Source organism: Notamacropus eugenii, chromosome 5, assembly GCF_028372415.1.
Source record: "Notamacropus eugenii isolate mMacEug1 chromosome 5, mMacEug1.pri_v2, whole genome shotgun sequence".
Lineage (NCBI taxonomy): Eukaryota > Metazoa > Chordata > Mammalia > Diprotodontia > Macropodidae > Notamacropus > Notamacropus eugenii.
Genome location: NC_092876.1, coordinates 309,254,193 through 309,271,057, shown reverse-complemented (window position 1 = coordinate 309,271,057; position 16,865 = coordinate 309,254,193). Strand labels below are relative to the sequence as shown.

At 39.3% G+C, this 16,865-nt stretch overlaps 1 protein-coding gene across 5 annotated transcripts in view; it reads right to left on the bottom strand.

The window, feature by feature from the left end:
* Nucleotides 1-8,798: 8,798 nt before the first annotated feature.
* The window catches only part of CFAP221 (cilia and flagella associated protein 221), a 104,652-nt gene continuing 96,585 nt past the window's right edge, over nt 8,799-16,865 (bottom strand). For all 5 annotated transcript variants that reach the window (XM_072613339.1, XM_072613338.1, XM_072613341.1 and 2 more), the window contains 2 exons: nt 12,482-12,574; nt 8,799-8,912 (listed from right to left, as the gene is read on the bottom strand). In XM_072613339.1, coding sequence (XP_072469440.1) covers nt 8,816-8,912; nt 12,482-12,574 — 190 coding nt within the window. In that variant the 3' untranslated portion in view covers nt 8,799-8,815. The remainder of the gene's footprint in view (nt 8,913-12,481; nt 12,575-16,865) is intronic.

The window sequence follows — 16,865 nt, the reverse complement described above, 5'->3', positions numbered from 1 at the left end:
GTCAGGTCACGGCCCACTTGGGAGATAATTGTTCTAGAGAGATTAAAAGAGATATAACTTATTTCTAAGGGAACAAATGGACATTGTGATTGCGGAAAGAGAAGCGATTCAATCCAGCTGTCAACAGAGTCAGTTCTTATCTACCTAAATCCTGTATTTTTGCACCCAGAAATCTACTAAGCTCATTTTTCCCCAGAATTAAGCTCACATGTTCCAGGTTGATATTAAATATCATGGAATAGAAACACTTCCCTTGCTTGCAAAGATGGATAAATTAATATTTATAAAATTTTGAAAGACTCAGGGTTATTAATAAAGGCATCCTAAGAGATTGTTTTTAAACTAGTGAAAATTCAAGTGAAAAGAAATGGAGGCAAAGGATGGTTGAACTTTTATTTGGGGCATTTTTAACATACTCAGCAGGCTAGTCAGCACCATAACAGCTTCTGTTGTGTATAAATCTGTAGTTGGAAATACAGAGAGGCAAGAAGGAGAGAGACACATAACCTTTGGCTGATGATCTAGTTGGGCAAACAAGACACGAGTCAGAGAAATTATGACATGACTTGCACTTGATTTTGTTTTGAGTGAGGGAGGGCTGTGCAGGTCACCAGCTTCACTTCTCTTCCAGAGCCATCTGAATCCAGTGACCAGATATTCATCAGGATGACTGGAGATGACCCAGGTCATGAAGTTACCATGAAGACTGGTAACTTCACTAAGATGGAGACTGGGCCTTTTACTTCTCTGTCTTCCCCACAAGACTTAAGTCCAGAGCTGACTGAGGGCCTGTCTATACTTGTTGAACACATAGAATGCTATTATTACAGAATAATATGACAAGTTCAAATAGACTGGAGATTTGCTCATTCAACAAATAGTAAGCAAGCATCTCCCATGTTCAAGTCAAGAAGGAAAACATATAGGTGAATAAGAGAGTTCCTGCCCTCCTGGAATTTATTATCTGCATCAAGGAGGCTGAAAGGAATAGTTAAATTCAGTGGGTTTTGTCAGAACCACTTCATACCACTATTTGGTCATCTCTGGATTTACTGAGGAGTAATATCCTGGGGAAGGGGCTAAGATGTGAATATACTTTCTCAGGTTGCTGTTCTAGGAATGTCCAGGCCCTTGGGGAGTCCTGGGCTTTTGTCCTGGGTTAGATGATACCTTGGGTCAGAAAGAGGTGATATGGCGGGGGCAAAAATGAAAGACTTGAAGAGTCATGAAAACCTGGCCTTGAGTTCTGGCCTTGTGATTGACTAATCATGTGACCTTGAGCAAGTCCCTTTCTGAGCTGTTGTTTTCTCATCTGTGACAATATCCCTGATGCCAGGGTAACAGAGGGGTTGTGAGAATCCGATGATGCTGTGAAGCTGTTTTATGAACTGGAAAGTGGGACACAAAGATATGGCATTATTTTAACTTGCCTTCACTAGCAGTGAGAATCAAATGGAGGGAGGTAGCCTGTGAAACCACTCTGAAATTTCTCAGACAAGAATAACCCCTGGGCATCTTTGGCATTTGGAAAAGGTCAGCTCACTTCTTGGAGAAGTTATTGACTCTCCAAATTTTATCTGTCCCACTGAATGTGCATCATCCTTCCTCCACAGGCCCCACCTTCAGTCATACCCACCTTCCTTCATTGCCCATTTCAACCGAAGAAACTTGTAGCATCTGCTTGCTGCCAGCAGAGGGAGAGCTCAGTTTGAGCTGTATGGCAGCTGGAGAAGGTTCAGTGGAGATGCTTAAATGCCTCCCGAATAGGATGCCAACGGCAGAGAGGAAGGGACAGTGAAAAGAATGACTAGACACATAATACAGGTGGAGTGTGATGGATCACAAAGGATGACAGAACTGAAAAAAGGCATTCAGGAAGAAAGTCAAACTGTGAGCTGCCTCTTAGCCCAGAGCTTCTTAACCTAGGGTCTATGAATTTAGTTTTTAAAATATATGTTGTAGGTTCAATACGAATGTATATGTAGAGCCTATATCAAATTACATGTTCTATTGGGGTGTGGGTTGGGGAGAGATGGAGAGAAAATTTGGAACTCAAAATCTTATGGAACGGAATGTTGAAACCTAAAAATAAAATTTAAAAAATACATTTTGATGACTTTCAACATAACTGATCTCCTTTGTAATACTATGTATTTTATATTATATATTTAAAAACATTATTCTGACAACAGGTTCATCAGCTCTCTTCACACTGACAAAGTGGCCTGTGGCACAAAAGAATTTAACAAACTCTGCCCTGCCTCAGGAGTTCTTCAAAGGCCCAGCCTAAGCCAGAAGAAGATCTCTAGGAGGAGAACCAGTCACCAAGAAGAAACACACAAGCCTGCTTGTCTTCCTACATTTCATCTAGGAATACAGGATCCTTGTCATTCCTATGGGGTGGGAGGTGGGGAAGGCAAATCCAAATGGGGAGAACAAGGAATATTTTGTCCTATGATCCAGCTTTAGGCACTGCTGCCTATTTGAGGATATCTGAGGAAAGGCAGGGACAGACCTAACAGTATAGGATGCCAGAGTTGAGAATGAGGACCACCTGAAATAAGGCCTTCAAAATTATCATGAGACTGATGGGTAGTTCCAAATGGCCATCCATCAATGAGATGACTTTACCTTTGGGATTATCCAAGCAGTCACTTCAGGACATTCTAGGAGAGGCTCATTGCCCCAGTTAGGTGGGCCAATAGCTCAGAAAAAAGGGAACAGTTACAGTGAGTCCATTTTGCTTTTCATTCTCATTAATGGTCTGTGTCTCCAAACATGTGTTTGGCCTAGGAGAAAGGGTAGCAAAGGAATACACATTAGTGATGGTAAGGGCGTAGAGAGGATTAGATTGGCTTAGAAGACAAAAATTCACTCACTGTGTTGGTTTTTCAGGGTCCCATTATCAGATCAGCAGCTTCCAAACTTTTTCTATTTCAAATCTTCATCAGTAAAAAAAATTTGGAGTATATTCTCAGTGTGTATATGCTTATATATAATATATAGTATACATAATATATATTATATATTACATACTTAACACAGATGACCTTGGTTTCAAGAAAATTACTTTCCATCTCAGGAAAAGTGGAAAGGAGGGAGAGTTAGAATTTAGAACTTAAAATGTTAAAAAATTGTTTTAACATGTAATTTTGGGGAAAAAAAATATTAAAAAAACCCAAAACACTACCTGCACTACCCACCTCCTGATTGTCTGGAAAGTGGTTTGTAAACTTGAAAATGCTATATAAATGAGTTATTAACCAAATTAAAATTGGTGAAACCACACACGAAGAAAAGAAAAAAAAATCACTTGGACAGCTGGATGGAGGATGACTTACAGACTTGAGGCAGGGAGACTCATTCAAAAGCTATTGTGATAATCCAGGTGAGCAGCGCTAAGGACGTCAATTTGACTGCTGGCTTGGTGAGTAGAGAGAGGGGGACAGATTTTAGAGATTCAACAAAATTAGGCAGCTGATCTGATGTGGTGGTAGTGGTGGAGGTGGGGCATTGGAGAGGTTGAGGAAGGTGTGAGAACAGGCTGACTAGAAGGATGAATAGGGATGTCTGAAGGAGAGTGGGCTTAAGGGGAAGAACAAAGCCATTTGTGATGCAAGTCACAATCTGTTCACACCTGTTCAACCTGAATCTTACTTGGTCCCATCCAAAATGAAAAGTGGGGCAGGTGGTACGCTTTACCCACCAGTCACTGCATTTGAGACTTGAGGTGACAAGGTAACTTTGTAAGACACAAAGGTGACTTTGTAACAAGGTATGGTGGCATGACTTTCCCAATGTCGCTGACATAATGGCTGCTGTGGGTTCCTGGGAGCTCTCTGCTCATTTCAGAAAGGGGGATCTTGCATAGTAGGGGGAAGGGCAGTGTTGAACATCAAAGGTAAGTGTGGTTCTGATGAAGATAATCTCAATGATTGGCTACTGAATGGAAGATTATGTGATCCATCTTGCCACCCTTCATATGGTTGATCACAAAATCCCTTGTGGTCAGTCCATAGGCCCCACTGCCATTTTAAAGACCTAATTTAGGGCATTTCTTTTTTTGGGTGGGAAGATAGGAAGGAGGAAATAATAAATAACTTTTGGATAGATCCAAGGGAATTACTATTCTCTGTTTTTCTCAACTTGGCAATTACCTGTGTGTTTTCTGGAGAATTCATCATACTTCCATCTTTGAATACAACATCTAGTCAAAGTTTATTAAGTATTCAATGATATCTAGAGTGGTGATCACAAAATTTAAAAGGTGGAAGAGACTTTTAGGGGCTATTTAGTCCAATCCATACATAAAGGAACCGCCACAAATGACCATCTGTACTATGCTTGATGAACTTAAGACTGACCCTTTATTACTTTAACTATCCTCCTCTTGTCTCGCTTACCAACGTCCTTTCTGTTGTGTCATCTCTAGTGCAAAGATAATTCTGCTTGGCAGAGAAAATAGAAGCATCACTAAGAACTGAGTAGCTCTGTCTTCTCTCTGTTGTTGGTTATCATTGTTCAATCCACCTCTTTAACTATGGGACCCAGATCTGAACACATGGGGCTGTCTCTTCCTTATTCCTAGAAGCTATGCTCTCCTAATGTAGCCCAAGATGGCATCCACATTTTTGGCTGTCACATCACACTGTTGACTCATATTACACTTGGAGTCCTTTTAAAACCTCTAGAGTCCCCCCACCCCAAATTGCTATTTTACCATCCCCCCCTCTCATTCTGTTCTAGTTAAGCTGATTTTTTTTTGTACTCAGTACCTCACATTTATCTCAAATGAATTTCCTCATGTTAGACTTAGCCTGATGCTCTAGCCTGTCAGGATCATTTTGGATCCTGATTGTTACCCAGTATGTTAGTCATTCTTAGCAGCCTTGTGTTACGTGTGAATCTATGGTTTTATCCAAGTCAGTGATACAAATATTAAGTAACTCAGGGCCAAGCACAAATTTGAGGGGTGGGGGACACTCCACTAAATACTTCTTCCAACAGTGACAATGAACCATTAACAGAAGCTCTTTGAGTACAACCATCCAACCACTTCTGAGTCTATTTGTATTACTGTCTAATCTGTATCTTTCCATCTTATACACAAGACTAGGATGAGATAGTTTTATGAAAACTTCTCTGATAATCTAGGCTAATGATACCCACAATATTCCTTCCATTTACTAGTTCAGTAATCTTATTCAAAAAAAGGGAAATGAGGATAGTCTGGCTTGACCTTGACCTCTTCATGAAACCAAATTGGTTCTTTGTAATCACTGGTTCCCCTTCTAGATGTTAGCTAACCTTCTCTTAAATGATCCCTTTGCGAATTTCCCCAGGAATTGAAGTCAAGTGCAGGGGCCTATAGTTTGCATACTTTCTCTTCCATTTTTTAAAAATCAGCACAAAATTTTCCCTTCTTCAATCTTGTAGCACCTCTCCTGTTTTCCATCTTTCAAATATCACTAAGAGGACCTGAGCAATCACACCTTGTGGTCCTTCTGAAAGCTGAGGATGTAGTTCATCTGGGTAGGGTGACTTGAAGTCATCAAGGTCAACTTTGTCTTCTCTTACTCTTTCCTTGTTTTGGAGATCAATTCCCATTAGTCATTTCTGTTACATCACTTCCTGTAAAAAGGTAATTCTCCTTGGCGGTGAAAATAGAAACACCATTAAGAATCAAGTAACTCTTTCTTCTCTGTGTTGTTGGTTGCTGTAGTCTGATCCACTCCAGGCAAAAATGCTATCCCTTCTTTGATCCTTTTTCTCTCAAATGGCTTATTAAGAAAATGCTTTTTGTTAATCCTGAGCTCCCTTTACCAGCTTCAATTCGTTCTGAGTTTATCATTCCTTAAACTCTTTTTATAGGGCTGTCATGCTTTTATATTTAACCTGTTACCTGACCTTGCTTTCATCCTTGATATATTTCTTTTTAAAATCTAGGTTGGTTGGTGAGTTTCCTGTGTATACACATCAATCTCTTCAAATAAACTACTTAGAGGGTTCTGTTTCCCCCAGAAACCAAATTGCTACATTTCCTGCACAAATGAAATGTGGATATTACTATTTCTTTTCCATATGTAGGGAACACGTTTTAGGGAGCCAGAGAACTTTTGAGGGTGCATCAGATTCCCCTTGAAGTTTTAGAAATTCACCAGAGAGATATACAATGATTAATCCCTCTTTCCCCTCACCCCAAGAAAATAAGTGACAAAATTGCTAAATGAGGTCTACCAAAGTGGAGTTTCAAAAGCATTTACATTCAAGACTTCGGTTGTTGCTATCTTCAGACAAAGAAAATTTATTTTAGTAAGAAATGGTATGTATTTCTGGAAGAAAAGGATGGCAAGGCCTAATGATTTTATTCTTAAGTCAGAAGAGCCTTGAATAGGACATTTAGAAATGTTCCCTTTTAATTCTAATCTAGCATACCCACAGCAAAAATAAGAGGTCCCTTAGTCTGACTTTAAGTTCATTACTAAAACTAATGAGAAAATTGTGGCTGTTCAGTCATGTCTGACTCTTCATGACCCCATTGGGGGTTTTCTTGGCAAAGATACTGGAGTAGTTGGCCATTCCTTCTCCAGCTCATTTTACAGATGGGGAAACTGAGGCCAACAGGGTGAACTGACTTGCCTGTGGTCACACTGCTAGTAACTGTGTGAGACTGGTATTGAACTCGGGACTTCATGCTCCATCCACTCTGCTACCTAGCTGCCCCAATGAGAAAGTAGCTAGGTCCTAATTTGCACCATGAAAGGGGATAAATTACCTCTTTTGTGTAAAAACTGAATGGTGTCTCAGACAAAGCTTATGAGCATACAGATGACAATAATTTGGTTGCTGGGGAAAGGAGAGACAAAGACTACCAACCCTATTTTAACTTAGATCTTGATTGACAGGATAGAAGTTGAGAGGAATTTTTTCACTCTGAGTCAAATAGAAAGTGCCAGTAGTTTCCTCAAACTGGACTTGCCCACTCTGAAATCAAAGAAGGATTTAGACAGAGTGGAGTTGAAAAGACAAGACTTAAATGCCAAAAGACTTTTCTAGCTACCAGGTTGGGGGTCTGAATTTGAAAAGGGCCAAAGTAGCCCCTGAGGCAATGGGCTTTTCGGAGTGGAGAATCCAAAAGCCACAGCTTCTGCTTAGAGATGAAACCGCCTTACAAGTTAAGGGAACCATGTGGCAGGAGGGAGCAGCTCAGTGGAGATGCCCAACAAAGACAATTGGGATGGTATCACCAGAGTACCTCAGTGGCTCTCCAGTGACTGAGGTCTAAGATGGCCCCCTCATTTAGATTGCCTGGTCTCATATGTTCCTTGACTGTGCCTCCTCTCCCCATTGATGGTGTGTGTGTGTGTGTGTTTGTCCTTTGTTGCTGAAGACCATGCCATTAGAGAAATAATGACATGACTTGCACTTAACTTTTTGTTTTGAGTGAGGGAGGGCTGTGCAGGTCACCAGTCTCACTTCTCCTCCAGAGCCATCTGAATCCAGTGACCAGATATTCATCAGGATGACTGGAGATGACCCAGGATGAGGCAATTGGGGTTAAGTGACTTGTCTAAGGCCACACAGCTAGTGAGTGTCAAGTTGGAGCAGCTAGGTGGTGCAGTGGCTGGAGCACTAGAGCAGGAGCCAGGAGGACCTGAAATGGTATAGTAACCTGTAGGAGAATGTACCCCGGTTTGTTTGGGGGAATCCTTCTTGTAACTTGTTTTGCAATGCTGTTTGATTAACTCTCTTTTGTTTTCATTTGAGTTCTGGTGAATATAAGAAAAGGTATCTGTGATGGCTTGCAAGCTATACTTTTGATTGTACGCAAACCTGCAAAGTATCTGAAATCTGGATTAGCCTGGGAGGCAAGTGGGGCTATGTCCATGTCTTATGAGGTTCTGGGAACTGGCCATATATCCTTTTTTCTATAATTCACAAATAACAGTGCAGCTCTTCTCTTATGGGTAAGGCTAAAGACTCACTATCACTATATTCTCCACTTGGCCCATGACCAAGAGACCAGTTATCCCTTTTCATTCCTGGGAACACTGTTATGTATTAGCTTTACCATTCCTTGTACCACGTCATCACACAATGTTTTGTGTTCTTTTTCCACCTGAAAATGGGTTCTCTCCCCTAATGGATCTGAGATTCTTGGAAGCCTGAGCTGTGTATATGCATCTATGGATTCCCCTGAAGCAATGAAAATGGTGCCTTGCACATAGTAGGTGATCAATACATATTTATCAGTTTGTTGATTGGAGTAAGGTTTTACCTTTTAAATATCATTGGTCCTTGAGTCAAGTGCAAAAATGAGTTTACTTGGAGACCTAAGTCCTTCTGCAGAGGGGAGAAAGTAATTATGATAGTAAAGAAAATCACTGCTGAAAGATATCTGGTCATTTAAAAGATGAAAGGGGTTGCCCAACATACCCACACTGGAGGCCCTGGGGCTATTCTAGAAGAATAGCTCTCAGTATGGGCAAACAGAAGAAAATACATACAGAACATTTTCTAAATCAGCTCAATTCAAAAATAGTCTTTTTGCCTGCTCTAGATAAAATATCTCAAAACTTAACATTATTCTTTTATTTTATTTTAAAGAAGACACACTACCCAAGAAGCATACTCTGTACAGACAAGTATATTCGATAATGTATTATACTATCAATTAAAAATAATGTATTATGCTACCAAATTATCAAAATCGTAACCTTGTTCTGCTTGGCAAAAAGACCCCAAAGTGAATTGTCACAAAAAGCTAATTTGTATCGCTGAAAATGAAGGATAGCAACTGACCTATTGGAAACTTTTATTCCAGAAGTAGGTTTCTATTGTTTGATTTTGACTGCATATTTTGGACGTTCTGAGACACCTTTATTCCAAGTTTTTCAGGAGATGGATGGTCTCTTAACATGCAAACAAACAAACAAAAAACACAGAGACACAGAGAAAGACAATAAACAAGTTGTTATGAAAAATATAACAAATAATTACTTGGCATGGAGCAATGACATAAAAGACATGATTATAAAAGATATATCTAATGAAAAGGGGAGATATGTCAATCATGTGGTAAGATTCAGGGATAAGAGGTAGACAGCCTGAGGGTTGTGCTGCTAACCATGCCATATTACAAGACCTAAAGGAAGACTCCTAGGCATTGGGCAGATTTTCAAAGGAGGATTAATGGGAGGTCATGGACAAGAGTCACCTAAGAGGAGAATGAATGGCTGGGTGCCTACATGGCAAAGATCACAGATTCATTGACATATGTCCTGCCCTCAATCTTCCCCACCCCTACTCCCATCATGAAAACAAGACTAACATTGCTGCCAGTGGCACCATCCATACATTTTAGTCCTACATCTTATCTATTTTGGAGTGGTACCTGCAATTTCACTGGAATAAGGGAACTCTCAGTGAGGAAGCGGGCCCCAGCAGTGCAGATCAACAAATCACAACAGTGATGACAACTTGTACTTCTATGACAGAATTTACAAAGTACTTTCCTCCCAACCTCTACATGAGGCAGGAAGCAAAGGTATTATTATTCCCATTTCATAGATGAATAAATTGGGGCTCAGAGAGATTACATGACTTGCACATGGTTATGCTATACATTCAAATCACTGGGATTAGATTCAGTTCAAGTAATCCAAATAGCATGGGGCCATCAGGGGTTATATAGTGTTAAGATTGAAAACTACACGTCAGTTGGTCCAGAACTGACTCATTTGTTCTTGAGGTAAACAATTTCAGGAACAAAATTTTATATTGTTAAGAAAAAAAAATCTGAAAAAAGTAAGATGTTGGTCTTGTTTGAGTATTATGAACTCCTGCTAAAACCTAGAACACAGCTGCATTATCTATCCAGCTGTCCAGACTTTTGAAGGAGATATGTGCCTAGATGGCCTTGAGGTTATATGAAGAATAATGGTTAGAAAACAAAACAAACCAATGATATGCAAAATCTTCATATTCTAAGTGATAAAGGGTGACCAAAAATCTATTGCCACATACCCATAGAAAACCACAGATGTTTGGATAGTTATGGACTGGTTATAATCTATACTGTATCTGGTTGCCCATTATTGACTTGGGTGTAATTAAGCAGGAAGCTAAGAATTAAAACAAATTCTTAGAGACTAACAGTGGGTACATTGAGGCCAACCTTGCTCTGGTTCTGGTTCTAGGCTAGAATGTGGAATCTTCATGCCTAAAGTAGGGCTCTGGGTCACAGGAACAAGACTTAAAGCTGGATGGGACCTTACGGTCTTCATTTTAACAGATGATACCCTTTGCCTAGTTGGTATATACAAAGATAGATAGATACAAAGATAGATAGCTGTTGTAGGAACAGGTTTATAGACATGAAACAAGAAGGACTACTAGGGAGAGGTGTAATGGCCAAGGAGACCCCAAATTCTATGGGATGGAACAGGCCTCTTTAAAAGCTCTGCCCTTTTAGGCCAAACTTGGTTTATTCTGGAAGAATTTGTTTTGGGGCTTTTGGAAATGACCAGGCGTAATGTTAATGGAATAGGAAGATCTTCCCCGTCCATTAATAGGCCTGTGTGACTTGCTTTGAGCTCTGGCCCAGCTCATAGCTGTGATACATCCTGCGATACATCCTGAGTCACATGGAGCCTACTATGGGAGGAGCTTGCCTGATGGAATTTTAACTAAAATAGAATGTTGGAGAGAGAGAAGCTAGCTGGCAGAGGGAGGAGTTCTGCCTAGGGGAATTTGTTTGTGGGGAGGCTTAAGAGAAAAAATGCTTAAGATGTTGGCACTCTCTGGACTGGTGATGAGTACCTTGCTAAATCTTACCTCTTGGTATCTAAATAGTGATGTTTTAAATGAATATTTTGGTTTTGCCTTTGAGGAAAAGAGTTTATTATATTTTGTGAATCTCCGCTGGAAACACATATGCGTATTCGTAGCAGCTGCTATGAGTTGTTGCATTGGCATTACACAAGGATAAAATAATTTATTTTCCTAATAGGTCCAATAAGGTTTGAAAATTATAGTCAAGAGTTTTATGGCATGGTACTAGAATATAAACAAGAGTAGGGAAGTAACTTGTTTTTCATTCTTGTCCTTAAATTCTTCTTGCTACTAAAAGGAATAAAGCTGACTTCTACAAGCTATAAATGACATAGTCTCATTACTTGTTAGGTGAGATAGCATAGTGTTCTGGTAAGGATGCTGAACTTGAAAGAGACCAAGAGTCCAAATCCTAGCTCTAACACTCACTGTGAACTTGGGCAAATCACTTTGGTCTCTAGGCCTCAGTTTCCTCATTTGTAAAATGGGGAAAGTAATACTCACACCCAAGTCACAGAATTGTTGTGAGGAAAGTGATTTGTAAATCTTAAAATGCTAAATCAATGAGAAGTCTCAGTACTCCAGTAACATGTTTTGTATACATGGACATATGCACTTTGGTAGACATGGGGCAGAGAAAAAGTCCATAAATCTAAGGCTCCCTTTTCTTGCTGTTAAAAGTTGGAAGATATGAGATACATAAAGGACCTATTTGATGTGAAGAGTTTGTAATTGCTATGGGACTAATGGGCTTTAAAACCCTTAGCAAGAGGGTCTTTATCTGGTTTTATAGCTGAGTGCTTCTTTAAGAGAAAACAGAATAAATAAAAACCCAGACTTATAAGCCTAATAAATTATGAGTGATTCTTTGGATTATAAAAGGAATCTTCATTTTATAAAAGTATATCTTGATGATAATAATGACCAAAGTGTTTTCAAATCATGAACATCTTCAAAATTAAAAGGAAATGGAACAACATGATTCAATCTGTAAAAAAACTCCTGGTTTGCCCACAACATTTCTAGGCACACATACGTTTTGGAGGAGACATGGGTATATCTCAATTTTGGAGATTATAAGTTGGTATAGATACTTGGACTGCAATGTTATTGATAAAGGAATTCCCTCCAATGATCTAGCTTGGTGGTGTCAAAGTCAACTAGAAACCGGGTTTACTACATAAGGGGTATGGCACATAAGGATCCCTTATAGGTCACATATTGACTTAGAAAACCACTATTAACATTACCTACGTTTTATTGTATTTTTATTTGTCAAACATTTCCCAATTATATTTTAATCTGATTTAGCTATACTCTAGCCACATGTTTGACACTTCTGGTACCGATAACTACTAGCTTAGGTCTCAGCATTACTGGGAGGGATACATTGTCAGCAGGACAATATTCATGCTTAAATAAAAATGGCAGGTTTTCCTTGTGTGTCAAGGTACAGCATGGGTTTGCTGAAAGTACTCTACAATTTTCCAAATGCAATCTGCTTTGATCTTTTTATCCTATTCAATTCTGGACCCATCTCATGCTATATCTAAATCCATATCTAATAGTTCTGGACTGTCCTAACATGTAGGTTTGTTCAATACCATTCCTTAACACTCTATAAACACACACACACACGCATACTTACTTGTCATCTTTTTCATCTTTACTTTCTAACATCATAAATTCGGCTCTGATCATTTCTGGTGTCAATATATTGGAGGGCTGATCACCAGGCTCCCTAAAAACAATAATGTTTAGCTTGTACCTTGTTTTTTCCTTCCCTCCAAAATAAAATAAAATGAGTAGATTTGGTCATGCAGGCATTGTATATAGTTATTCTATGAGACAACAGAGGAGGTTTTAGGCCTGTAATGGGGACTTAATTAATGAATCACCATATCCACCAAGAAATTCACCAGAGAAGTAGTCAATTACAACCAAAGAATGAGTGATATTTTCAAGTGTCAAGCGAAATGGCATTATACCCAGAGATATTTTCAGCATTTATTCCAACTTCAAGCAAGTTTCCCACTTCTAAGGTCTAATTAACAAGATTCATCAGCAGTATTTATTGAATGTCTCCTACAAGCCTACTTAACAAAACACAGCCCCTCTGTCGGGGTGTTCTAATTAGATAGAGTTGGGGAAGATGATGAATCAGACATAAAAATGAAACTCACAATATAAAGCAATAACTGACAGGTCTTCAGTGGGTGTGATAGGTTCTAAGTGTTAAATGTATGTAGAGGAGAGAGTAGAAGGAACATCTTGATCAGTGAAAGTTTTAATAGAGGAAGGGGGATTTGAGCTGGACTTCTAGAAGGACAGCAACATTTTGATGGGAGACAGAACTGATTTTTGCCCATGGAACTTAAAGTTGCAGGTAACTATAAGGTTTTGTTTTAAATAAATTAAGTATAAAATGTCTACAGGAGCTGCATTACTGTATCTCACTGTCTCAGTCCTGCGGTTAGAATGCTAATAGAATGATACTATACCTGAATGACACAGTGAAATGTATTCTGCATCTGTTGTCTGCTATGCTGTTAAATGTGCAGTTCTAAAAGCTTTTCTCTAGCAACAGATCCTGGTGCAAAGAAGCATCCCCGGATCAAGAATATGATTTATTCTAATGCTATATTATTTATTCATATGAGGTACTTGTGAAGTGTTATGAGAGATCTATGAAGCACAGTAGGTGTTATACAAATGCTTTTTCCCTTACCCTTTTTTCTTACAATTTTATATGAACCTTGGGAATATCACAAAACTATAAATAATGTAATTTAGTTTTTAAAGTGAAGTTACTATTTTTGGAAGATGCAATATTAAGCATCTGGAAATGCTTCTCTTATGGTTAGCAAACAGCTGCATATCCTTATCAGTGTCATTTCCTGTGCTGTCAAAAAATGTATTTGTATGGAGTGCAGATGGTGGCACACATAAGCGCCTTCCATGCTTTCTGATCCATAACCCTGTGAGCTATACACATCAGGTCCCTGCACAGGGATCTGTAAGCCAAGATAGTTGGAAAGATTTATTGTGTAGTGTGTGGGCCCTGATTTTCCCAAGTGCTTCTTGTGGTAACTATTAAGTGTTGTTGGCAGTCACCATCCCGGGATTTGGTGCTGCAGATGGTAGCATTTCACTACACTGTTATACAAAGTAGATGTGAGCACAGTACACTTCTGCTGCTGAGGGAGCTGTTTCACCAGCCATTTCAAGTGTTCCATGGAACCCTCCCCCGACTAGCCATGGATGACATAGCACAATCTGGAACAATTACAGAAAACACAAACATACCCAAACAACACCTCAAAACAACAGACAATCCTAGGCACATGTAACTTGAGGGAAAAGACCTGTCTCCTGGTAGAGAGAGGGTTTACCCAGCATTTCTCAAGTTCTAGGGGATGTCTCTTGACCTTGAAAAGTAATAAGTCATTGTAGAGGAAGGGAATGCTGGACTAGAAGGGGGATCAAAGCAAATAACTCTATAGGACTGTTTGCTAGGGATCAGGGCCTGAGGAAATCAGTAGGAACCAAGAGTGATATGAACACAAGCAGGTAAACATCACAGACCACAGGGATGGTGTAGAACAGTAAAAAAACCAAAACCAAAAACCACTTCCAAGCCCCAAGAGCTTCCTTCCCATTTCCATCCAGAAAACTGCTTCCACTTACTATCTGAATAATGGTCCCTGCTTCTGTTGTCCCCTTTTTTAGGCTGTCTGGGTGGTAGCTGGGGCTACTTTGTCCTTTATCCTAAGTTTAATTCTTAAGCTACTGACCTATGAAAAAACTTGTGGACCAACAAAAACCAGGATGCTTATTTAGTGAACAGATGAAGATGAAGTGAATTTACCCTTTCAAAGGTGACACTTTTTTTTTGCTCAGAAGCACTAAGCTTGTAGGCTTAGCCACAGAAGGAAGAAAGCCACTGGTATTAGCATCCCCATAAGCCTTGCAGAATGCCTAACTCCCAGCTTAAACCATAGGCCTACTTTCTTTTCCTTTAAAAAAACAAACAAATGAACAAAATGCTACCACCACAACCACCAAGCCCCCCAGTAAACTGGAAAGCAGTTTGAAAAAGAAAAAAAAATCACTCCTGGTTCAGTTTGAGAGGTTTTGAGTGGCAGGCCTCTAGAGAGAAGCATTGGAAATGGGGACGTCTACAAAGAGGCCACCAGCCAGGCTAGAGTGCACTATCTATCATTGCACAGAGTGATGTTAGGGCAGAAATCTGGTCAGCTCTACCTATGTCTGGACTCACTCATGAGCTCTCCCCGACAGACAGCCAACTGAAGGTGGGCCATCTCAGTACTAACTCCTATGTAAGTAGAGGGTTCAAAATTTGTGCCCTTTGGTTGCTGAAGAGGCAGAGAACTGTTCCATATACCATCTTGAGTCCTTAGATCATAAAATGGAAAGGGACTTTGGAGAACTAGAATCCAACCTTCTAATTTTATAGATTAAGAAATTGACAGAAGTCACATGGCTTGTCCAATGCCACATAGGTAGGAATGTCATAGGTGGCATTTGAAGCCAGGTTCTGACTCCAGAGCCAGGACTCTTTTCATTGTACCATGCTGCCTCTGTCTAAGTGCCATGTCTACTCAATAGCTGGAACCAAATAGTGCTAGGTGCTACACAGTAAGTACTCAAAAATATTTATTGAACTTCTTTTTTTTCTACAGTTCTGCATCTTTCTTTTGCTGGTAAGAATTTAGAGTGATCTACACCTACTGGTTGCTTAGCATTTTACTGTTGATTATATAAATATCTAGCATGTATTTAAAGATCCTTTGAACCTGGCAAGATAAATCTACAGAAGAAGATGCAGAACTATGGAAGGAAAGAAAATCCAGAAATATTTTTGAATAGTCAGAAAGTATTACTTTGAGTAATATTTTACTGGGTTGTTGTTACTAGATACACAGTAGGTACAATTTGAAACTATCTTGTAAAGCAGAGCTTCATTCCCTTGTCTTTTTTTTTTTCACCAGGACCACTACAAGTCAGAATTTCTTTCCTGTTATCTTGATTTCGTAGTATAGTATTGTGAAAGCATGAAATAATTACCTAGGAAAATTAAGTGGATTAGTGCTAAATAGTAAGGATCTGAGAGAGACAGACAGTGGAAGGGTGCACCTTGATATACATGGAATTTATAACATTTTTTACAAGCAACACAATTCAGTTACAATATGGAACCTATTTGTGATATGAACCTTATTAACAAAGAGACCATATCCTGGAATGACCCACTATGGAATCATTTTTCAAATGAATATAGAGTTGTCCTTCAGTTGAAAGATAGTTATAGTACAGAACATTTTCAGTTAATAATTTCTAGGTAATGCCATGACTTGTAAGGCCAGTCTGTGTTTAGTGCCATAAGTAAATATAAGATAAGAGACAGGTGTGGAACTAAGCATGTTTCCTAAATAGTGATGGGAGGCCCAATTCTTCACACGTGCAATTTACTCAAATTGAATGGAAATGTGCAGGAATAATAAAGAATGTGTTTGCTGATCAGGTCTCACCAAAATTATGAAATAGGCTGTTTGGTTTTGGCATCCACAGCCTTCCCTTTTTCTTCTCCTACCCTTTCTCAAGTGCCCAAAGCTTTCATGCTTTCTCCACCTTGTTCCTTAAAGGATCTGATGTTTTTGGACTGGCCTGAAGAGGAATCTCAAGAGACCTGCTTGAATTACTGAGAAATATAAGTGGCTTCATCAGGGTTACCCAGTTAGGAAGTCAACGACAGGGTGAGAACCTAGGAATTCCTGATTCTAAGACTAGCTTTTTATTCATTAGGCCAAAGTGCTTCTCACACACCCCTTCTAATCACTCACAGTTTTAGAACTAGAAAATCTCAGAGGGATAATCTAACTCCCTGTTTTAAAAAGCTCATTCACATTGAAGTGTAAATGACTGATAAGATTAAAATATTTTCCCCACCAGGGCCAAGTAGATTTGTTGTTGTTGAATTCTGTCAGACTCTTCCTCATCTAGGTTTTCTA